The sequence below is a fragment of the Artemia sp. Qi Xiang Cuo genome, chromosome 21 (genome assembly GCF_049724085.1).
Source record: "Artemia sp. Qi Xiang Cuo chromosome 21, ASM4972408v1, whole genome shotgun sequence".
Classification (NCBI taxonomy): Eukaryota; Metazoa; Arthropoda; class Branchiopoda; order Anostraca; family Artemiidae; genus Artemia; species Artemia sp. Qi Xiang Cuo.
Genome location: NC_142814.1, coordinates 9,618,091 through 9,642,981, shown reverse-complemented (window position 1 = coordinate 9,642,981; position 24,891 = coordinate 9,618,091). Strand labels below are relative to the sequence as shown.

Sequence of the window (24,891 nt, the reverse complement as noted above, 5' to 3'; positions counted from 1 at the left end):
CAAGGTTTATTGGCCACCATGTGAATCCTGTGAATAGAAGTTTGGAAAATAGCTACTTTTAGACATTGTTGAGTGTTCAGTGTGTCAAATGCTGATGATTGTAGTGAAGAGCACATAAACAAGTAAAAGATAGTCGAAAATCTGTACTAGTTGAACGAATTCAAAAACATTTTCAGTGGAATCAGATTTTTGTGTGTACCATTAGTTACTGGATTTTGCCTTATATTTGTCTCTTAGTTGATCAAATAATCTCACATAGTAATTCGGCGCCAGAAGCAACCGATATCGAGCCACTATCGACCATGAAAGTGGCGCTCTGGCGTTCCCTAGTGTTTGCGGTAGTGAATCGTTAAAATCTTTTCGGCAGCTCGCTGCTGATTTTCATCGCGGCTTCGGGGACTAATTGCAATGCACCAATATACCACCGCAAACAATACCAATATTACTTGGAGGATGGCTGGAAATTCAGAAGACCTATAATATCAGTTAATCTTTTCTAAATCTGGTGTTTATAGTTACTTTGTAAGGTGTTTTTTATTTTTAATAAAAAAAAAATCAAGAAAATAAGTTTTTCAAAGAAAAGTAAAGAACTCTATTAAACCAAAAACGAGCAAAAAATAAAATCAAATAATCTACCTAGTTTGAAACTACCACAAATCAGCATCGATAAAGAAATGAAACCCAAAACGAATAGAAATTACAATAAATAACCGAGTCAAAGTCAAAGTGAGCAGAAATTAACATGAGTAGGGCGCAAATCCCCTATGCCTTCCCAAAGCCAGAACATAATTTGCACTTTACTGAAAAAAATATAAATGAATGTGAATTGTCAGTTTAATATACATATACTGATATTTAGTATCAAAATGTTAATATTATTTGATTTATCAAAGTTATGAAAGTAAAAACAGAGTACAAAGTGTCCTGGTCTAAACAAAAAAAAAAAAAAAAAAATAATAATAATAATACATTGTACCCAGATCGATCTTTAATATAAAAATGTCAAGCCTTCCAATCGCTTTCGACAATTAAAAAGGCACTAGCCCTTTCAATTTCCAATCGAATGAGCCATTTTTGAGATTTTACGACAACGCTTTCTATAAACCAGGTTTCTATAAACGCTTTTCTATATGTCCCCAGGGCATAACTTACATCCCTTGCCCTGAGAGCTGTGAGGGGGTTGTCATCCTCAAAGACCTAATTTCCAGAACTTTCAACTACGTTGAACAAAATTGCTATCTCAAAATTTTGATTGGATTTTATTTGGGATAATAGTGGGTGTGAGAGGGGGGATAGTTCCCTTCAATCACTTTCTACTATTAAAAAGGGCACTTACCCTTTCAATTTTCAATCAAACGAGCCCTTTTGAAGTTTCTACGACAAAACTTTCTATAAAAGCCTTATATGCCCCCAGGGCATAACTTATAACCTTTGCCCTGAGGGTTGTGGGGGGACGGTTGTCATCGTCAAAGACCTAGTTTCCAGAACTTTCAATTACATTGAACAAAATGAATGTCTCAAAATTTTGATTGGATGTGTTTGGGAAAATTGTGGGTGCGAGAGGGGGGTTAGCTGCTCTTCAGTCACTCTCGACTATTAAAAGTGCGCTGACCCTTTGAATTTCAAATCGAATGAACATTTTTTGAAGTCCCTTCAACAACTCTTCCTAAAAAAAAAGCCTTGTATATCCCCTGGGCGTAGCTTACAACCCTTGTCCTGAGGGCCGTGTGGGGGGTTGTCATCCACAAAGACATAATTTCCAGAACTTTCAACTACGTAGAAAAAAATAGCTATCTCAAAATTTTGATTGTATGTGTTTGTATAAATGGTGGGCGTGAGATGCGCATTAGTTGTCCTCCAATCACTTTCGACTATTAAAAAGGGCACTAACCCTTAGAATTTCCAATTGAATGAGCCCTTAGTGAAGTTTCTACGACAAAGCTTTCAATGAAAACCTTATATGCCCCCAGGGCATAACTTTCAATCCTTGCCCTGAAGACTGTGGGGGGAGGTATAATGTCAAAGGTATAATTTCCAGAACTTTAAACTACGTTGAACAAAATTGCTATCTCAAAATTTTGATTGGATGCGTTTGGGAAATGGTGGGAGTGAAAGGGGTGTTAGGTGCCCTTTAATCACTTTCGACTATTAAAAAGGGCACTAGCCATTTCAATTTTCAATCGAATGAACCCTTTTTGAAGTTTCTACGACAAGGCTTTCTATAAAAACCTTATATACCCCCAGGGCATAACTTACAACCCTTGCCCTGAGGGCTGTTGTTGGGTTTTCATCCTCAAAGACCTAATTTCCAGAACTTTAAAACTAAGTTGAACAAAATGGCTATCTCAAAATTTTGATTGGATGTGTTTGGGGAAAAGGTGGGCGTGACAGGGGGGTTAGTTGCCCTCCATTCATTTTCGACTATTAAAAAGGGCACTAGTCTTTTGAATTTCCAATCGAATGAGTCTTCTTTGAAGTTTTTACGACAACGCCTTCAATGTAAATCTTATTTGCCACCAGCGCATGAATGACAACTCTTTACCCGGGGGTTGTGGGGGAGTATCCACCTCAAAAACATAATTTTCTTTCTAGAAATCAACTGCTACGAATAAAAAAGCTATCCCGAAATTTTGATTGGATGTGTTTCGGGAAATGGTGGGCCTTCCGGTCACTTTTGACTATTAAAAAGGGACAAAGCCATTCCAATTTCCAATTGAATTAGCCCTTTTCGAAGTTTCTGAGACAACTTCTTCGATACAAAGTGCCCTGGTCAAAAGGAAAAAATAATAAATAAAACATTGTGCCAACATCGTTCTTATATGCCTCCAGGGCATAACTTAAAACCCTTGCCCTGAGGGCTGTGGGGGAGTGTTCTCCTCAAGAACAATCCCTATCTGGAAATCAACTACGCTGAACAAAATGGCTATCTCAAAATTTTGATTGGATATGTTTTGGGAAATGGTGGGCTTGGAAGGGGTGTAAGTTGCCTTCCAATCACTCTCGACTATGAAAAAGGGCACAAGTCATTTCAATTTCCAATTGAATGAGTGCTTTTCGAAGTTTCTACGACAACTCCTTCGATACGAAATGCCCTGGTATTGAAGAAAAAAAAATACATTGTGCCAACATCGTTCTTTACTTAGGCAGCGCGATTGCGCTGCCTATGATATTTTTGAAATATATTGTTATGTTATTTATGCATTTTATATTTATAAATTAATTTGCTATGGGAATTATATATTAGTATATTTATTCTATAAAATATTTACTATTATGTTTGTTGTATAGTATTTGTGAATTAGGTAATATAGTTAAAGAATAATGTTAATTAATACAGTAGATTTGTTAAAAAATCAAAGGAAACTGAAATCTAGTTTAATTTTAATTGCTACTGTTATAATGAAAGAAAAGTGGGTGTCAAAAATATCCCTTTTTTCATCTAAAATTATAGCAAGCGACGTCCCTATAGAGTTGACAAAATTAATTGTTTAAAATATTCAGTCAGTAATTAATTCAACCAATATTAAAGGCGAACATTCTCATTTTATGCTCAATGAGTGGTATACCGTAAAAGTGAAAGCTTACTAAATAGGCAAAATGACATCTGCTCTCACTATGCTGATCACCTAGGGGCGGTGTATTGTTAGTTATAGGTGTATACGAATTTCTGTTTTCTGTGTTCCTCCTTTCTGTGCCTCTGTTTTCTGTGTTCCTCCCTGTGGTGTATACTAATTTTCTTTTACCTAATCACTTTATGCTCACATGTTCTTTTATTTCTTCTTTTTAATAACTTATTCATTTTATTTCAACAGGTTTGTTTTAGGGGGAAGAGGTTAAATAACATTCACACAGAGTTTACTACCAAAAGACGCAACGCAGCGGCTTGTGCAACCACATACTACCAATCCCAAATAAATCAGTTTGCGCCTTATTCCGAGTTCGAGTAGGGGTTATATATATATTTCTTTCTTTATTATCCATTCTATTTGTAAAAAATGTATTAAATTAGTCAGAGTGTGTGACAGTTCCGGTTTTGGTGTCGTATCCTTTTGCTCTGAAATGTTTTGCTTTTGTCCTCTTCAGACTGTGCATCCGCCTTGTCAAACCAACAAACATCAGTGAAAACAAGTAACACGTAAGCTTAGTCACTAACACTAGTATTAGTCACTAGCACCAGTATAAGTCACTAGCACTAGTATTAGTCACTAGCACCAGTATAAGTCACTTGCACTAGTATTAGTCACTAGCACTAGTATTAGTCACTAGCACTAGTATTAGTCACTAGCACTAGTATTAGTCACTAGCACTAGTCACTAGCACTAGTATTAGTCACTAGCACTAGTATTAGTCACTAGCACTATTATTAGTCACTAGCAGATACTAAGTGAAGTGTGATTTGTCTCCCATGTATTTTCGTTTCTTCGTGGGACTTGCCGTTATAAAACGGATGATCTTCCACTTTAGATCGCGTGTTCTGAGTTATCGTGTACTCTTTTTGGTGACTAAGTGTATTGAAAGGCGCCCAATCACCCTTTTTCGTTGTTTCGCTCTACATGGCATCATATTTTTGGTACTTTCCCATTATATGGGCATATACAAGGAAGCCAGTCACGAAAAACCCGTTTTTGACGAGTTAATTCAAGAGATGGCCTCAGAGTAATGCTATCCATAGCGTAGTTTTCATTGCGTATACGATATTTAAACTGTTGTTTTTGGGGGTTTAGGGGGGAGAGGTACCTAGGTTAGGTTATGTATTTAATATATGCAATGCGTTATCCTTCCCCCCCCCCCCTAATGTGCAAATATATAACCCAAATTTGTTTATAAACTATTATATATTCATCCTATTTTATTTATTTCATTAACATTAACCAAAATTGACATTTTAGAAATGCCCATATAATGGGAAAGTACCTATTTTTTATTAGGCATCAATTTTAGTATAGCCACTTTAAAATAAAAGTGGAAAATTTATGAAAATTTGCCTTTGAAGGCGACGTGATGAACACAGCCCCAAAGTAAAGTGCTTAATTATGCAAATTATATCGTCGAAATGCATACAGCAAACAATGTGCATCATTTCATACCTGTGAATAAATTCCATAAGAAAATATATTGCGAAAAAAGAAAGGAAAATGTTACCTGATAAGAAAATAACTTTTTTAGAGCCCTTAAAAACCCTGATAGCATAAGAAATGAACCAGAGGTTATTCAGGGAAGTACGTTGAAGTGTTCTAACGATAATTGTTCTGGGCTAGGGTACTTTCTGTTGTCCCGACGGCCTCTGGAATATTTTGAGGGAAATTTCAAGAAAGTGCAAGACTTACCCGGTATGCAAGTTTAAAAGCTGGGGCGTAATTTTCTATGGGACAGGGGTCAACTGCCTTCCGCCATACCTCATTTTGCCCCCCCCCCCCTCCAACTGAAATTTTGTTTCCTCAAAAATCTTGTCAAAACTAAAATAAGCCTGCATAATTCAAGCCTCCAGAAAAAGGGGTAATTTTTCTTTAGTATATCTTCGCCTTTATGGTACTACATGGCTCATTTTTCATTTTCACTTGACTTGGGAAAATCGGTTCCAACTCTCAGCCCCCCCCCCCAGGATTTTGACGAAATTATGCCACTGCTTAAAAAGACGCTTTTTTTGCTTGCCGAACTCACCTCAGCTCTCCCAAAGGTATTGGATTCCCTATTGAGATTTTTGTCATCTTAGACTCATGAGTTAGGCTTGTATTTTGAACTAGTCCAGTAAACTAAATGCTCAGTCTTCAATTAAATCCAGAATGTTCCAGTACATTCATGAAATCTGAAACAAGTTCTAACTCACACTTTGGTAAATTTTTATGCATTTGCTTAAGGGCTTTTAAAAGAAAATCTTATTGAAATTTGGCCCCGTCCTCTCTCAATTCTCCTTGAAACAACATCCAACTTACGTTTATGTTCTGACTTACCTTTTATTCAATTTTCCATTGACTTATGTGACTTTTATTCAATTGGGCTTACCTTTTATTCAATTTTCCATTGACTTGCTTGACTTTTATTCAGTTTACTTACCTTCTATTGAATTTTTCATTGATTTACTTGACTTTTATTCAGTTGACTTACCTTTTTTTCAATTTTCCAAGCGCCTGACCCACCTTCTGATGTACAAGTCAAAGTGCGAGGAGGAAAAATGGCTACTATCAGTTGGAATCAACCTTTTCAAGGAGGTTATTCTGGGTACAAAATCAAAGTGAGTTGCTGTTTTGTTTTTAATATTTGTCTTTTAAATACGTTTTACATTTAAGTGTAAATCATTTTTTTAAGTTTGTCTTTATGTTTATACTATTTTTATTCTAAAATTTTTGAAGAAAGTTATCCACTACTTACTAGTACATACAAGGACTTATTATGAAAAACTATGGCATAAGCCTTTGATAGGCAAGGCATGGAGGCAGGAATTTATTTCGAGGGAGGAGGGGTGACATAAGTTTGAAGGAGGGTTGAATAAAAGCAACCTTACCTCCATTACGTAAAGACATCTCTATGGACGTGCGCGTAATAGTCTACGTGTGTATATTCTCTATACTTTGGTCGGGCTAGCCGAATATACAATGACACAGAAAAGCTAATATTTTTTCACTCAAGTTTTTAATTATTGTCGATAGGCTATGTTTGTTGTAATGTGAACCGACAATACTTTTCCCGCATTCATAAGGAAGCTTGTAAATTTATGAGTGTGCTTCAAAGCAATAAACAAAACAAAAGATAATTATGTATGCGAAGGAAAGTAGTATCTATGAGCCTCCAAATCTTTTAAATCAAAATTGTCTATTACCACCATACATCTAGGAGAGACTACTCTGAGAATCCCCAGTAATGGCTCAGTTTGTAGTCTTTTTGCGAAAAATAAAATCCCTCTGTCAACGGTGGACATATTGTTACTGAATGTTTGCGCCAAATTGTATGGCATATAGTAGACCCAGCAATCTAATAGACATAGTTCCAACAGTTTTTGTTCACACATAAAGCCAAAATGACACTGGTGGTTGCTTACTACTAAAATGTTTGCTTATTTTTAAATTCCCATGCCACATTTTTGTGCGTTAATAAATCTGAAATTCTCGTTTTAAGAAATTATCGCCTCTAGTTCCAATTTCCTTTCGATCCTGTCTTATCTTATCTTCCCACTTGATACCTTCCACCTACCTCCATATCCCAAATACCCTCCCTACCACCGAACCTATTAAGGCAAAATGATTTTTGTCGCTTAAATAGGGCACTAGCATTAAAAAAATCGTTTGAAAAAGCCTTCTCTCAATTTTCAAACAACTGCTGGTACAACAAAAATTAGGTCCACCCCCGGTGGGGGTGGGATGATGTCTTAAAGAAAGATTTAAGGGAAATTGGAATTTCCTGGGAGGGTTGAAAGAGGGAGGCTTTGAATAGATTGGGTCTGAGGAGGAGCTTGCGTAGCTGTGTTTGCCTCATGCGGCTTGGTGCTGCGGTGAGTTGTTAGTAGTAGTAGTAATTCTGGGTTAAAGTGTTCTAGTCTACAAGAGACATCTTTAAATAGTTATTTTTTTTATCTAATACTTCCGAATAAAGTTTGAAGGTGAGAAAAGTTTTATAGTGGGTTTTATCCAGGGGTAATTATTTTCCGTATAGCTTCTCTGTCTTCGTATTTTTGATAATGATAGTGATAGCACTGAATAATCATTTAGATGACGGGCAAATTTTATGGTCCTTTGGATACATATTCATCAAAAAGACTTGAAGACCCCCTTTTTGAGATTATTTTTTATCATTTTCTGTTTCATTGCGTCCTTATTTACTAAAAGAGTTCAATTACGCGTACTTAGTGCCATGGTTGCCCTGACTCTTCTTGCCCTGGTCACCCCAACGTTTCCATAAAATCGCATTAATTTAAATCGTCTGTTGTATGTCATCATCATAAGCTTGCACGACTTGCACAGATGATCAGCATGGTACACGTCTCTTGGACGCTGCTTAATTAAAGAGGAGCCTTTCTATAATTTTTCTGTTTTCCAAATCTTTGTATCAGTGTAGGTTCTGCTTAGTGGCAAGGTAGGTTCAGTGTAGGTTCCGCATTGCGTATGATTATGTGACACAATTTAAGAGTTTGGGTACAGCCTTGCCCAATACCGTTCCTGAACTTCAAATATGATGAAGGCTGACCTTTTTACAATGACAGTGCTTTCAGTCTTGTTGTAAAGCTCTTTGAAGAGATTGACGATTTTGTTGGGTACACTGGCAAATTAGAGGAACGACCACATAGACTTGTTTGTCGACAGTGTCGTGGAAGATCAAAAGTCAACAAAGCCAATGTATGTCTCTCACTTATATTCTAAAGTTTCCTCTCTAGCTGTCTAATTGTATTAATTCGCTACGTCGGAAACCGGCTTGGCATGAACCCAGCTTGCTGGGGGTACCGGAGGACATGTAGATAGCCTGCTGCCCTTTTGAGGAACAAAATAGCGAAGAGCTTACGTATATCGACAGCAGAGTTATGTAACGATAGTTGTTACATTCTGCTTTGCTTCTATTCCTTTCGTAAATTGGCTCAAGTAAGTCTTTCTCCCGGTCTGACGGAACTTTTTCAATGTGTTACACAATGCTAAATAGTATTTGTAACCAGAGGGTCATTGCGGGGCCACCATTCTTCAGGATTTCTGATGCTAGTCCACATATACCTAAGGCATTGTTATTTTCTGGCTTTCTAGTTGCCATTTTAGTGGCCTCTGCTGTAAAATTGGCTCCACCATGGGCAAGTGTACCATTGACCGCAGAAGCGTCAAGCTGGTCGTCGGTATGGTTGGGTGAGTGTGAGTTAAATAGTTTCTTATTGGGGTCTTCCCACTGATGTAGGCACTGTGACTAGTCTTAGATATTCTCACTGCCAGCGTTTCAAGGGTATGTCGTTGTCCGAGTGTGCTGGCGTGAAAGCTCGCCAAGATTCTTGTATGTAACTCCTATATCCTTCTTTTGTTTGGCCTCTTTCATGTCGCATGCCTTATTGTTAATAAATGTTTTATGGTCATTGTTCAGAATGATGTTGCGCTCTTTGTTCATTTGCCTACAGGCAGTCATGACTCCAAGAAGGCGCGCTTTCGCATTGCACTCGATGGTGGCAAGGGTATCATTGCCGATCCAATGTTTTTTCGTTCGTTGCTTCATTTCAGCAACGACACTTGCAGCTGCAAGAGCATTCTATCTGAAGGACTTCCATAAATCGTCATTATCAATGCTTTGCTCAAAGCCATCTAATCTGTTGCATGTATCGACCTAGTACCGCTTACCCAGATTGGGGTCTTGCTGAGCGCGACAAGCTTCAACTTTACGAGATGACCGGCTATTCTTTATAGCTCTAAGGCGAAGCTTAATTTTGGCGGCAATCAGCCGACGGTTGATGTTCCCGAGCTCGGCATCTTGGTAAGTGTGACAATTCTGATCAGACGACAGGCATTCGCAGCGCATGGTGATGTAATTGAGTGTCTTCTTTGTTTATCCATTGATGCTATACAAGGTATGCTTGGCCATATCAGGTCTCTTTTACCAAGTGTTTGCAAATGCAAGATTGTGCACCAAACAACAATCCAGCAGTCTCTCTCCATTATTATTTAAAGTGTCCTCTATCACTGGTCTAATGGCTAGATCCTACAGGTCCGACTAATTTAAAACGATTGCGTCCTTCAGGGAGGGTGAGGTAATTGTGGGGAGGTGGGGGCGTAACAGGTGATGATAATTATCTTTCTATGTTCTCCCTTGAGTCTTGCTATCACGAATCTAGTTGCTACCCGTGAGAATGACACGAGGGCCTTTCTTGCAGAGCTATTCAGCCCTAGGGCAACACAACTTCTCTGGCTGCCACCAGTCCAGAGCAGAGTGTGTCCTTCGCCAATGTCCTCTTCGCCGTTTCCTGAAAGATGTTTCGGTGACTCCAGCTATTGTCATTGTATATTATTTAGTGCTTTGGATAAAACAATGTTAGAACGGATTGTTATGCGCCATTACGTTCCAGGTGGTCACATTGATGCCACCTTGATTGATGAAGTTCAGAGAGGAATGCCCTTGGGAGATCCGGGGTCTAATGGAGATTTGAGGTGACACATTCGAAGCTATATTTCTGGTTCCGTTCGTTGCAACAAGGTTTCGGGAGAAGGGCTGTCAACTTAACCCGTCTATGGGCGCATTTGGTTCTTCGATGACTAGCTGAATATCCAGAAGCGCTTGGAGATCGTTCTCCGTGAACCAACTTGCATGAGAACTAACTCTAGACGAGCAACACCAGCTCCACCATTTTATTTTAGTATTGAAGCAATGCTCGATTACAGATTTGGAAGGACTAGTGATTCGGAAGTAGGCCTTTCTAATCATCGCTGTCTTTTATAGTCGCCTTATATTTAGTAATAAGGAGACTAATAAATGACAGGAGCAAAGATGTTTGCAAAACATGCAAACTTTCGGAAATGCAAATTCTAAGATTGTCAATCGAAGTGTAGGGGTCTTGGTTTTTAGTCCCCCATCTTGAAAAGTGAAGAAAACTCCGTTATTGCATGGTCAGCTTGCATCGCATTAATTATTTCTAATTCTTTTCGGGGCCAGGTGTAACAGGTTACTGCAAGATCACAGAGAAACGTCTAATGGCTCATTTAAAAGCTACTACCTCTCTCTGCATGCCATTCATAAATTGATCATGGTATCTCCATCATAAAGTGCCATGTGGCACATCAAATTGCTCGTTTCGGTGCCATTTCTGGCGTGAAATGGCCGGGAAGCATGACACGGGTACTATTGTAATCTCCATCGTCGACAGTTAACCGGTTAACAACAGTTAACCGAAGGTTTGTAACCTCCCTCCCCCTGCTCCCTCGGTACATGAAAAATAAAAACATGGTTTGAAAAAACTGCCAAATGGAACAAAAATGTTATTTATTCCTTTTCACTTCCATGAAAATAACTGAATTTGTTATGTACAAATTCTCAAAGATGCTTTTGATAACATATCCTGGGACTATTTAGTTATGTGGCGAAGTCGCGGAATTAAAACCTATATTTAATAACCTATTTTAACAAAAGATATATATTCATTCCCTTTGTATGTATTTTATGAAATTCAGTTCTAGTCCTTAAGAGTTGTGACATTTCTTCTAATATGAAATGACTTTCCAGCTCGTTACAGGTCCTTTGCGCTTGATTCATCAATTAGTAGTGGGAAATACACATTTTTTGCAAAGTTATCACTTGGTTTCCGACGTGTGGTATGAATACACAAAGGCCATTTCACGGTCCAAGTGATTCCATGTGCTAATTGAATGGATCAGTAGAAAAAGAATAGCATTCCGTGAAACCGAATCTTTGAAGAAAAAAAACTAGAATGATTAAGCTAGCTAGTAACTGTTAAATTCCCAGAATATATGAGGCAAAAAAATTTATCTTTTTGCTTGTATATTTTTCGATTCTGTATTTTTTGTTCTGTTTAAATTCCAAGCTTTCTTAAATTCTTCTTCAGTTAATTCTTCCTTTTGTTTTACATATGGTCCAGGGTATAAATTCATGATAATGTATTGAGGGGGGGAGCAAAATATATTTTTCAAAATCTTGGAGGGGGGGATTTTTTTGGTCCTGTTGTATTATCTGTAACACACGCGCGATATTGTAAAGCGAAGATGCTAAAGAAACTAGTCAAACAGGTTTCTTTCAACGGACAATTCCTATGATGAGGATTGCAAACATTGATTTATCACTGCGTCTACAATATTTAAGCTTTTGTTTTTTGGGGCTTAAGGGCAAACAAAGGTACCTAGGTTAGGTTACGTATTTAATGTATGCTATGCTTTACCCCCCCCCTGATTTGCAAATATATAGCCAAAATTTGTTTCTAAACTATTATATTTTTATCCTATTATGTTTTATTTCATTAGCATTAACCAAACTTCACTTCTCGTGTGTGTTACAGATAATACAACGTTACCTTTTTTTTTTTAGTTTCAATGAAAATTCCAAAAAACATGTTTTTCGAAGTTTAGTGTGGGCATGATCCGAAAAAAAGGGGGGGGGGCTTCCAGGGGCTTGGCTTCGATAAAGAATAGTAAAATTTGTGGATCCAGGGAGAATTTACTGAATCCAAAATAAATATATGCCCATCAAAGGCAGTACTCTTTCGCTGCCTAAGTAATAAAAGATACAAACGTTTGATATCGAAGCATGCACTATCCACATTTCACCTGCCAGGAAAGGCAGGAAAGGCGAATAAAACCGAATGCAATGGTATAACAGCGTCCCTATCTTACAGATCTTACTATAAATTAATTTAAAAAAACTTTTTCCACAAAATAAGTTTTTCAAAGAAAAGTAAAGAACTCCATTAAACAAAAAATGAGAAAAAATAAAATCAAATAATCTACCAAGCGTGAAACTACCACAAATCAGCATCGATAAATCAATGAAACCCAAAACGAACAGAAATTACAATAAATAACCGAGTCAAACTCAAAACGAGCAGAAATTAACATAAGTTGGGCGCAAATGCCCTATGCCTTCCCAAGGCCAGAACAAAATTTGCACTTTACTGAAAAAAATATAAATGTTTTTACTTTTATAACTTTAATAAATCAAATAATTTTAACATTTCAATTACTAAATATCAGTATATGTATATTAAACTGACAATGCACATTCATTTGTATTTTTTCAGTAAAGAGCAAAGAGCAGTAAAGTTTCAGTAGTCGCTTTCAACTATTAAAAAAGGCATTAGTCCTTTCAATTTCCAATTGAATGACCCCTTTTGAAGTTAACGCTTTCAATAAAAACTTTATATGCCCCAGGGCATAACTTACAACCCTTGCCCTGAGGGATGTGGGGGGAGGTGTTGCCATCCTCAAAGACCTAATTTTCAAAACTTTCAACTACGTTGTATAAAATGGCTATCTAAAAATTTTGATTGGATGTGTTTGGGGAAAAGGTGGGCGTGAGACGGGGGTTAGTTGCCCTCAAATTACTTTCGACTATTAAAAAGGGTACTAGTCCTTTGAATTTCAAATCGAATGAGCCCTTTTTCAAGTTTCTACGACAAAGATTTCAATAAAAACCTTATATGCCCCCAGGGCATAACTTATAATCCTTGCCCGGAAGGTTGTGGGGGAGTGTCCTCCTCAAAAATATATTGTATATCTGGAAATCAACTATGCTGAAAAAAATGGATATCTCAAACTCTTTATTGGATGTGTTTGGGGGAATGATGGGCGTGGGGGGGGGGGCTAGTTGCCCTCCAATCACTTTTAACTATTAAAAAGGGCACTATCCCTTTAAATTCCCATTAGAATGAACCTGTTTCGAAGTTTCTACGACAAAGCCTTCTATAAAAACCATATATGCCCCAAGGGCATAACTTAAAACCCTTGCCCTGTGGGTTTTGGGGGATTGTCCTCCTCAGAAATATATTTTCTATCTGAAAATCAAATATGCTGAAAAAAATGGCTGTCTCAAAATTTTTATTGGCTGTGTGTGGGGGAATGATGGGCGTTGGGGGGGGGCTAGGTGCCCTCCAATTACTTTCAACTATTAAAAACGGCACTAGCCCCTCCAATTTCAAATCAAATGAGCCCTTTTCGAAGTTTCTACGACAACTCCTTAAATACAAAGTGCCTGTCGAAGAAAAATAAAAAAAAACACATTGTGGCCGCACAGTTCTTTACTTAGGCAGTGCTAGCGCGCTGCCTATAAAACGTGCCGTATCTATTTTGTGTAGCTTGCTAAGAAACGAAAGTATCTCTCAGGGTAGGTTGTATTGCTCTTTTATTCATTCTTGACATGTCCAAAGCTTTCCAGCTTTTAATTAAGTTCTGGAAATATGATGTTTGTGTTTTTTATTGATACGTCTCACTGCTTACCAATGTCAAACAAACTTCTGTTTCACTCTAATAATACGTTGCCTGATAGACTGAGACGTCAGGCAAATAATTATGTCTTGTCTACATGTTTATATTTATTTATTAAAATCCTAACTCAACTTCATAAATCAAAGTCATTTCTTTTGGGTAATTTGAAGGTTCGCAGATAGTCCAGTGAAATTGACCTTGTCTTAGTTGATGCCTTGACAGTGATTTATCTACCTCATTTGGCCTGTTTTCCATTCAACTCCTTTGTATTTTTGTGTCAATTTCTTTTGGATGAATACCAACTAATCTGTGTATTTCAAGACCCCAATTAGAAGTGTTAATTTGAGCTGCAATTGAAAATGCATGACTTTTAAAATGAACAAATATTAGGGCCGTCCTTTTGCACTAAGATCTCACATCTTTCTTCAAAGATTTCCTTCTTTTAACTCATCTTTGTTCTAAGATCTTACAGCTCACTGATGTTAGCAAAAAGTGGGATGGACGCCATATTTCTACCATGTAGAACACTGATGAGAGAACTTTGATGATCTACTCATCATTGTTCTTAAGACAGCTGATCAGAGCAGAATGATGAAAGACGTTTGCAAAAGAACGCTATAAGATGTAAGATCTTAGTGCCAAGATTTTATTTTTAAGCGTTCTTTATCAAAAGATGTAAGATCTAAGCACAAAGATGAGTAAAAGAACGGCCCTATTGTGTATGGAGGGCTCAAATGAACACTCTTCAACCATTCTACACCTGGGGTTCAATCACCCCTGGAAAAAGGAGATATCAGTACTTCCTATACAAAAAAGTGATTTGCCTTGTTGTTCAATGTGAGGGACTGTAGTTCTTTGCATAATTTTCGGCCGTTGAGATTACAGCGGTGCACTTTTTATTTACTTTTCATTTCGATCCACGACCGTTTTCGAGGGATCTCAGGCTCTTTTTTGAAATTCCGATAAATTTGTTTTCGCAGTAAACTTTTACAATTAGGATTAATTGGAATGATAGTTATCACCCCGGAATACGCTTCAAAAGGCAATATTTTATAACCAGAACTTTTTTTTTCCAAGATGAAGCTCACTTTTTTTACGGTTGTTCAGACTAATGGGTATTTGCGATCACTTGACTACTAAGTTGTACTTGCAGTTGGACCAGGTGGTTTCACATAACATTGCATCCGAATGAAGCTTTTGAATGAGAACCCTCCCCCCCAACGATAGCAGGTCAAGTGCCAACCCTTCGACAAGCTTCTGTCATTATTTGTCATAGCTATGTCCGAGTTTGCGGAAACCTTCAGCTGGTTCAAGATCTTTTTTATCGTCCACTAGGGTCCTGCTATCGTCCACTGACTCTTTAGCTGCCCTCCTTTTTTTGTGCCATGTTAATAAGGGTTCAGTGTTGGCTTAGTGAAGCGGTCTTCAAGGTTGTATGAGGCGTGTCAAAGCCAGTTTTCATCATCTTATTCTGGTACTACAAGCTCATCGCAGTGTTTGACTCATTGGTAAAAAGTCCTGTCCTGCTATGCTGAAAACTAATGCTTTGACTACCTGCCAAGAATCTCCCAAAGATGTTATGCCCATTTGTTCAATACCGTCCCAGCTTGATCCACTGGCGGATCCAGGTTGAGGGGGAGGAGGGTCTTTTTCTGGTGCCCTCTTTCCCTGTTTTTTTTTTCCTTTTTTAAAAATAAATTTGTCAATTTGATCAATTATTGGCACCCTTGTCACACTGCCCCCCCCCCCAAGATTTTGCTCATTGGCGATCTTGATCTTGGCACCTAGCCTTTGGCGATCAGGACTTGGTCTTTGGCACCTAGCCTTTTTTTGTACCTTGAGGGCCTATTTGGTAGAACTATTCTTGGTATTTATTTCTGCCATTAGATGATTTTTGTAAATTCGTTTGATTTTTTTTCTTTACTTCTACTAGTCGAATATAGTACAAGATAAATGGTTTAATGTTAATATTGAGTTATTTTTGGTATGATTACTTTTATCTTTTGAGTGATTTTCTTGTGTAAATGCTATTTACGTTGCACTACGTAAATGCGTTGTAATATGTTGCGTAAATTTACGTTGCCCTACGTTACATACAGAAATCGTGTTAAGCATTTTGTGGAGAGTGTCAAAAGACTATCTTTTACTTGTTTATACGAAAAGGCCTTAAAAACCCCGTGAGATTGACCCACTTCACTCAAGAAGAATCATGTCTGGCACCTCCTATAATTATCCTTCAAGTGCCTCAAAATGCACTTAATATTATCCTTAAAGTGCCAAGGATGTCAAAATGGAAAAACTTTGTCACCCCCCCCCTGATCCATCTTAGGTATATTATACCTGTAAACTACGATATTCTAAGATTTTTCTTTTGGCTGTATCAAAACTATCAAGTTTTTAGGTCACTATCACATTTTCGTTAGTTTTACCACAATGAAATGTGAGAATAAATTAGCAAAACTAATTATTTGGATTTTACAAAGCCGTTAGTCCGTAAAGCAGTCTCTTGACTCCCAAACACAACAACACCTTAAAAAGGAAACTATAATTTCTTTAGCTGTGATGTGTCATAAGTTTTTAGTTTAATTTTGGCTGATTTTTTTCACCCGCGTTTCTTTCTTTTACAAACTGTTACCAAAAACTGCATATAATGGTATTTTAAATTAAAAGGTGGGACTCCCAATTGTCTCTATTTTTTATGATATACAGGGCTATGTAAGTTTACGCTTAAACTAATTTAAATAATTGGATTTCATTTTCACTGTCCTTGGTACTTCCAGTAATATCCAAAAAACACAAAACACAGTTTTCTCCTCCAATTTCCACTGGGACTGCTAGTTTACAACGAGAAGCCTTAAAGGGAAGAATGGGTAAGAGAAGTTGTGAAAGCTTGCGACGATTTGGAAACAAGTATCTTGCAAAGGATTGTTTCGAAAATATAATTCCCGAGGCTGAAAACGCTTTACCCCTGTTAAGATTTTAAGAGCTGTTAGACATTAGGTGGGGGGGTTAGGTGTCCATAATTTTGTTTCTAAGGTATTATATAATCATTGTGTTTTGTTATATTTCATTAGGGTTAACCTAACTTCACTTTTTGGATGTGTTTCCAATAACCGACAAGTACCCAATGATCTAAAGAACGGTAGTCTGTGCATAAAGATGTTAGAAGTAATATTAGAAGTAAGATATTAGAAGTAAGATTTTTTTGCTAAAGATCGGGGCGTTATTTTATACTTTATGGCAAATGATGAGAAAGAAACCATTTTTTTTTTTAAAGGAAAATTGGTCGTTTACGCTTTTGACGTAAAATTCATCTCTGGTCACGTATATACTATTAATAATGGCGAGGATAAATAGCAGTAATTAACTTGCACACAGGGCTGTATCTAGGGTTGTGTCGGATGGCGAGGGGTTACAAAATATTTTTTTTTGGGGGGGGGGGACAAAAAACTTAAAAAACCGTATTAAAAATCTGTTTTTATTCATTTTTGTTAGGTTTTTTTGCGAGTCGGAAAAATATTTCGGGGGATTGGGTTCAAAATCACTAATTTTCTTCCCCCTGGATACGGCCTTGCTTGTATGAAGTGTTGACCTGGATAGGGTCAATTGTTTTTTTCTAATAAGTCTATAATTTTCAAATAATTTTGAGTGACATTGCTTTGTTGCCTCGCCTGTCACTTGTTGCTCTCTCTTCTCTGGAAACTATGTTTGATCGTGTTAATTGTCCGTATTAGGACTACCCTTGGAAATAGTTTCTGTATGGATCGTTAATTACAAGGAATTACTTACAACAAAATTAAATAAAGGCAATGTTTACCCTTAAAGTACATATTCGGTAAAAAGGGAAACAATAAATTGCCCCCCCCCCCTATGGATTTCAAAAAAGATTTTTTCTTTCTTTTCATTGAGAAAAATATAGAAGAAAAATACTCCTCTCCTAAGTTTTCGTTAATTGATGCTCTTGTTAATTGATAATCTTGATTACTTAATCTTGTTTAAATTAGTCACCAGAGACTTCGATTTTGTTGAAAAAATCGATTATTTTTTCGCCAAAAATATCGATTTATTTGGCGGAAAGAAATCAAATTTTTGATCACAATATATTTAATTTAGGGTGTCTTGATTATGAGGAAAATATTTGCTTTTTCGGAGGTAGAAAGTTTCCACTAGTATCCATGGATTGAACAAGCTGTATCCAAATAACAGCGATAGTCTCGTTGTGCAGGTCCTGCAGCCTAACCTTCGTGCACCAAGGATAACCTTCGATGCACCAAGCTTTTGATTTTGAGTGAAATTTGAAATGCTAACTTAAACCTCAGCTGAGAATCACTCCTTAGCTACTGCTTGTCATTTTTGTTAACTTTTTTTCTAATTTGGAATGTTGTTTCATCGCCTCTCTCTCTCCCATTTCGCAAGGGTTTGGCACGCTTCACTTCAACGATCTTAAATTAACCTTTGTTATGCTGACACTGCAGTATCCATCTGCTTACAAGCTTCATGAGTGATTAGAAGACAGATTGGTTTTCTAAAATTTGCCCGAGTTTGATTAGTCTCAAACCTCTTCTGTCCTGTAAAGAAGAATATTAAGCGTAATACAACTTTTCAGAAATACTGTACAGTATTCCTAAGACAAGAAATTGAGTATGTCATTTTTAAAAACATAGGGAGGGGCTAAAGAGGGTGTGAAGATACTTTTGTTTTGCACATTTTAAGAACTTACTCTTAAGTACAGTAAGTATGGTAATTAATTCTGCTACTGGGGCGTATGCTTAGGTACAGAGGGGTTTGGGCTTTCGCAAGACCCCTAAAGGTGGTTACGATATTTCACCACATTTTCTTATATTTTTCCGATAATCTGCCTTTTTTCCAAGTTGCAATCCCCGAAATGTTCAGCCTCTACTCTCTCCCGAATTATGTTCTAAGGAACATTGCTGTCCTACGGCATTGATTGAATCCGTCTGAGAAGCTGCTGGGTGTCTTATGTTGATACAATTCTACTGTCGTATTCTGTCAACCCTAGTAACTTGAAATGAAAAAAAAATCTTATAGCCCTAAATGAATAAAGCAACGGTATTAGTCTACGTTCTAGGAAAGACTATGCAATTCTAGGAAATATTACAAAAGTAAAAAAACACTTTAAAAAAAAAATTTTAAATACATTATGTCGTTCCTGATAGCGCTTCGTTTTACTTCCCCCGTTCCCTAATATGCCAATATGGCTCTGAAGCATGGACGCTCTGAAAAGTGGATGAAGATTTGCTAGATGTTTTCCAGAGAAATTGCTTAAAGTACCAAGGACACCAAAATGAAAACACATTTAGCCCTCTTAATCTATTTTAGGTCTATTCATACCTGAAAATCCGGGTTTCCTACGAGTTTTTGTGTAGCTGCTATTAGCATTTTTAGTTTGAATAAATTCGCAAAACAGTGTTGTCAATAATAAAACAACGATAAACTTCGGAGCTGAATAATATTAGCGAAAACTATTTCCTACGAATCCGACACTGTTTTTCATTTGTGAAAATTCAAATTTACAAAATCTGTTGACTGTTATATATATATTTGTGAAAATACATTTTGTGAAAAAATATGACCTCAAGTTTAGAAAGTGACTATTCTGATGTGTCAGAAAATATTTTGATGATGACCAAGCGCTAGATGGTATGCAAGATACCATTTCAGGATACTTGTTCCAGCTAGACCCCGACCCCGCGCTGGCGAATCGACCACCCGCCACCGACGAGTGGCTTGGTACCACCGAAGTGTAGTAATTCCAACGGCGCGTCACAGGCATGCCATCGCCAACAAAGGCGGCGGCGTTTGTCGCATTTCAAGATAATTTTGCGACACGTTTGTATTTCGTCAACAGCCAATTCGGAGCCTGTCCGTCTTGTATGGTTTAGTATTTCGATTTTCCTGATTAGAAATCAAGCAGGGCTTGAATTATCCCCGAATTTTCGGGTATTCCACCGAAAATCTATGCGTCACCCCAAAAAAAAATTTGGTTCCCCGAATCCGCGAAAACCACGCAATCACGGTGCCACCCCTGGCGATTTATCACCAGTGACTTTCCCTGCCAAATATTACTCGGCATGCCATAATTCTCCACTGCTCTCTTGTTCATTAATTTTCGTCTCTTTTGTTACTTGGCATAAAAAAGAGACAGATGCAATTGCAAATATTGCAATATACACAGTTCTTCGTATGTTGACAAAAAAGAGGATCGTCTTTATGAAATGAGTTCAGATCATTTCAAATGCGGTTTCCCAATCGCTATTTCTTACATCGTTTGTAGTCAAGAATTTTATTTTCAAGTTGAATCCCCCAAAAAAAACCTTCTATTGTGACAAATTTAGCTATAGACTAAGCTATGTACAAGGTTTGGGAATTAAAGATTGAACTGGAAGTTACCTAAAAAATTTGATTCAAAAATAAATTGTAATTTATTGCCTATCGGCGGGGGGGTAGGGGGCTATCATTTTTAAATGATAATACCTCATTTTTTTATTGAAAGCGGGGATGCCAAAAGGTTAATTATTTTTTTAATTTAAAATGGAGACAGAAGAAAATGATATCAAATTCCCTAGGAAACCATTGAAATATTTTGATATACACAAGGCCCCCCATTAGGACTTGTTCATTATCTTGGGTATTTTGCGATTTCTCATATGCTACTGACCTAATTTGGTTTTTGTGTGTGTTCCCTTTTAATTGTATTCTTTGGATCTTATTGAATGCCATGGCAAATCTATGACTCAGTTTGCCAATAGTTTGGGAAATATCCGATTAATTTTGACATTTTTGTTGTTGTCTTTGCACCCCCTTACTCACACCCTCAATTTTTTTCAAGGAACACTAAGCTTTATAACGTTATTTTGCGTGTTTATTTGAACAATATAGTGACCTAGTTAATTATTAAGTAACTTATTTTTCTAATGAAAGCTGAGACAGAATCCTATCAATGTGGTATCCAGAGGGGGGGGGAGGGAAGTATTACATTTAAATGATAAAATCTCGAATTTTTTTATTGAAAGCAGGGATCCCCAATTTTTTTTTCTAATTTAAAGCAGAGACGGTATTTTATCAAGGTGGTATCCAGAGAGGGGGGGGGAGTAGTGAGCTATAATATTTAAATCATAATACCTCGATTTTTTTTAAAGAAGGGGTGCCAATAAGTTAAATATTTTTGTTATTTAAAGCACAGACTGTATCCTATCAAGATAGTATAGAAGAGGGGGGGGGCATAGGGAGCTATTATATTTAAGTGATAGGACCTGTTTTTAATACAAGATATCTTTTTAAGAATCCAAAAGAGCAAAAAAAAAAACAATTGATATCAAAGCCAACCAGTTGAACTGTTTTTGATGTGGTAGGCAAAGTTAACTACAAGAGTATTAACCTGCTAAGTTAAGAGCTATAGGCTATTCAAAGTTTTATGATTAGCCTAATTTAATATTAAGATGTCCTGACCTAAAAAAATAGACATAAATATAGTCAGAACTCCATGGCAAATCCATATATAGCTAAATTTATAAAGACTTCCCCCCTCCCTCCCTCCATAATGGTGAAAATATACCCTGAGTTATAAATCAACACCATATTTTTGGTATATAGCCTAGACTGCAGTTTTCAACTAAATTTAGCGTTTCAGCATAATTCAAAATAATGAGTATTTTTCATGCTCTTTTATAATTAAACAATCACTTTACAGGGACTATTAATTTTGAGCCCTGAAGTGGTTAGAAGACTCAGAACAGCCCATAGAAACCTAGTAGCCCACAGTTCAAAAATTTTCTGCTTTAAATAACTGGCTCAGGAGAAAAATAGGTCATATGTAGCTGACTAATGATTGAAGGCTGACTAAGGCTATATATTTCCATTTTAGGGAGGGGGAGTAAAGCATAGGCTTGTGGTATCAAATTCAAAGTCTAATAGCCATAATGACTTATTCATTATGAAGTAACTAAGTAAGAGTCTTTTATTCTGGCTCATCACTAAACAAAATATAACCCAGTTGTGCTGATAATTTGTATCTAGTAATTATATCAGTGATTCCAATCCTCAAAATGTAAATGGGGCAAAAATAACCAGTTAGCCATGATAAAATAAAAAGTAGCAAAATAGAAATAAGAAGGTATTTTTCAAAGTCTAACTGAGGCAACTGCTTCCCCTTACATAAATGGCACCCCAAAATTATGTGGCTTAATGTTGAATTAGAATAAGCAGCGTACAATGGCAAGTACAAATAATGCAATAATACATTACATGCGGGTCATAATACAGTGATATATATTACATAATAACATTGACAGATAATGATCTAATAGTATTGCTTTATTTAATTAACATTTGTCATTCAGAGAAGTCATGACTCTCTAATTTTGTTCTTAATATAATTCCTGTTTTGTTCCACTAAATTTTTTTTGGTACTGTTCTAATATATGGGAAACATGCAAGAATGCAACTTGAGAAAAGCCAAGAACAGATAATATTACCCAGTAATTTCTTATCTTATGCTCTATAAACAAGGGGTTTTTCACTCCAGGAACTATATTCAAGCTTTAGTTTTTTTGGGTTTAGGAGGAAAAAAGGTACCTAGGTTAGTTTAAGTTATGTATTTATTATATGCTATGCTTTACCCCCACCCTCCTAATGTGCAAATATACAGCCAAAATTTGTGTCGAAACTATTATATTTTTATCCTATTTTGTTTTATTTCACTAGCATTAACCAAACTTCACTTCTCGCATGTTCCCCAGATATTAGAACAGTAACTTTTTTTCCTGCATTGCTTTAGTATAACAGTGTGACATCCTTTTCACTAATAAATACCTTAAGGCCTATAGGATATATGTTCTGAAAATTCAGTCGATTATTATTATTGTTGCTGGTTTGCCTGTGAGTCCAGGCAATTTGATGTTCATATGTTAGTCCTAAAACTCAGCTGCCCTTGCCTGAGACTATAGGCAGGCAGACCTTATGTCACTTGTTCACCTGCAAATCCAGGCAACTTGTTGGGTCAACCAATTTTGAATGAATTTTGTGTTAGTTTAACTGTCTGAGCTTATAAACTAGGTTGCCTGTCTAAGACTTTAGTCAGGGTCACTCTATAACATCTGTTCGAACATATGGCCAGACAAATATTCAATGAACCAGTTTCCCAATAATATAGCATTATTGTAACTGCCGTGGCTTCTCAATCGAGTTGTCTGACTCAGGACTGAAAGTTCTGGCAGCTTAGTTTTTGTGTTAATCCTAAAACTTGGTCAGAATGCCTTAGACTCTAGGCAGACATGCCTACTTGGAAAGTCTACTTGAATTACAATAGAGATGACTAAGATTTTTGGGCTGACTCACAACAGATAATCTCTATGGAACTTGCTGATGAAGAAGCATCCTAAGCCTAATTTTCCTTTCCACATAAATTCTCAGGTAGGTTGACTAAGTTTTAGGATTGATATGTGACCACCAAGTTGCCTGAACTGCAATTGGAACTATAAAAAGCCATCTGTGTGACTTTGTTATTTTCTCTCTGCATCAGTGGGGTAATGTAATTTCTTGTGTATGTCATTTTAGTGGATCATATATTAAATAAGAAAACCAAAAAGAATTCTGTATAACTTTATTCATGTTTCTCTAAAAAAGTCATAGAGAAGTCATAGAGTTTAAAAAGTCATAGAGAAGACTTTATATCATTCTCCATGTTTAAAGGAAACACAATATTGCCTATTGTTTGATTTTATAGGGCTTTGTATATAAGAGTAAATGACAATATTTGTTGCTTAGAGTATAAAGAACCAATGACTTTAATAGGCCTAGGCTAGTCAAACAGTGCTCACCCAAGTAATTTGTATTTCTAATATAAAAAAAGAATAAAAGGTATATGCTACTATTATATAGTAACTATGAGGTAGATTTATATCAAAATATTCAAGCAAATCACACAGCCTACTAGGTGTCTTACCTTAGCCTACATAAGGTAGGCTATCAGTGGAAGTCATTAGGTCTGTAAAACTACCAGTAGGGTAGCCTATACATTGATACTTTCTTTTAGAATCATTAATATTTACCTTTACACTGCTTCATGGTTAAAAGATCCTGGAATGCCAAAAATCCTAGTAACATCAAAGCTCGGCCTAGTCTAACCAAGCTCTTTTCAAGAAGCATTCCTTAAAAGTATTTTTCAAAGAAAAAAGCTTTGCTGAACTAGGTTCCGATTTCTGTTTTATCATAACATACAAGAAAACAACACTTTCTGAGGCTATATGCTGCTTTATTTATTTTTTGGTCATTTTCTGCTGTTTAAAAGCACACATTCTTTATTTTTGAAATTGGCCACGAACTTGCGTATTGGAATACATTATGTAAACAGGCGATCTTTCTCCTTAAAAAATGAATTATCGGTTTTTCACACTAATTTAAGACGTATATGGCTGTGTAAGTTTGCACTTGACCAATTTAATGAATTAGTTTTCATTTTAGGTGTCCTTGGTACTTTAAGGATTGTTCTGGGTACCCGGCTGACTGACCGTATTTCAAACAATAGTCTATACGAAAAATGTGGTTCAATACCGCTCTCTAGGGCTATAATGAAAGAAAGGTGGAGGTGGCTAGGGCACGTTGTGCGGAAGAACGATGATATATTGCCGAAGATTGTTCTTTTCAGCCAACCGTCTAGGGCTAAAAGGAAAGCAGGTCGTCCTCGTTTTGGGTGGGAGGACGTCATAATGAAAGATTTGATGGAAATGGGAACTTCGTGGGTGGGTGTAAAAAGGTAGGCTTTGAATAGATTGGGGTGGAGGAGCGTGTGCAGCTGTGTTTGGCCTCAGGTGGCTTGGTGCTGCGATGAGTTGTTAGTAGTAGTTGTAGTAATACGCCAATATATAGCCCAAACTAAATATATTCCATGGTTTTTGCCATGTGTCACTTGTTTAATTAGATTTAACGGCAAAGAAGTAACATCAACAAAATCAAGAAAGGGGAAAATGTAGGGAAACACTATCGGATCCAG

The 24,891-nt window shown here is 36.8% G+C and overlaps 1 protein-coding gene across 1 annotated transcript in view; it reads left to right on the top strand.

Moving 5' to 3' along the window:
- LOC148939215 (tyrosine-protein phosphatase 10D-like) overlaps positions 1 to 24,891 on the top strand; it is a 189,273-nt gene that overhangs the window by 23,519 nt on the left and 140,863 nt on the right. The window contains exon 4 of the mRNA XM_089106813.1: positions 6,126 to 6,232. Within this exon, the coding sequence (XP_088962939.1) occupies positions 6,126 to 6,232 (107 nt within the window). The remainder of the gene's footprint in view (positions 1 to 6,125; positions 6,233 to 24,891) is intronic.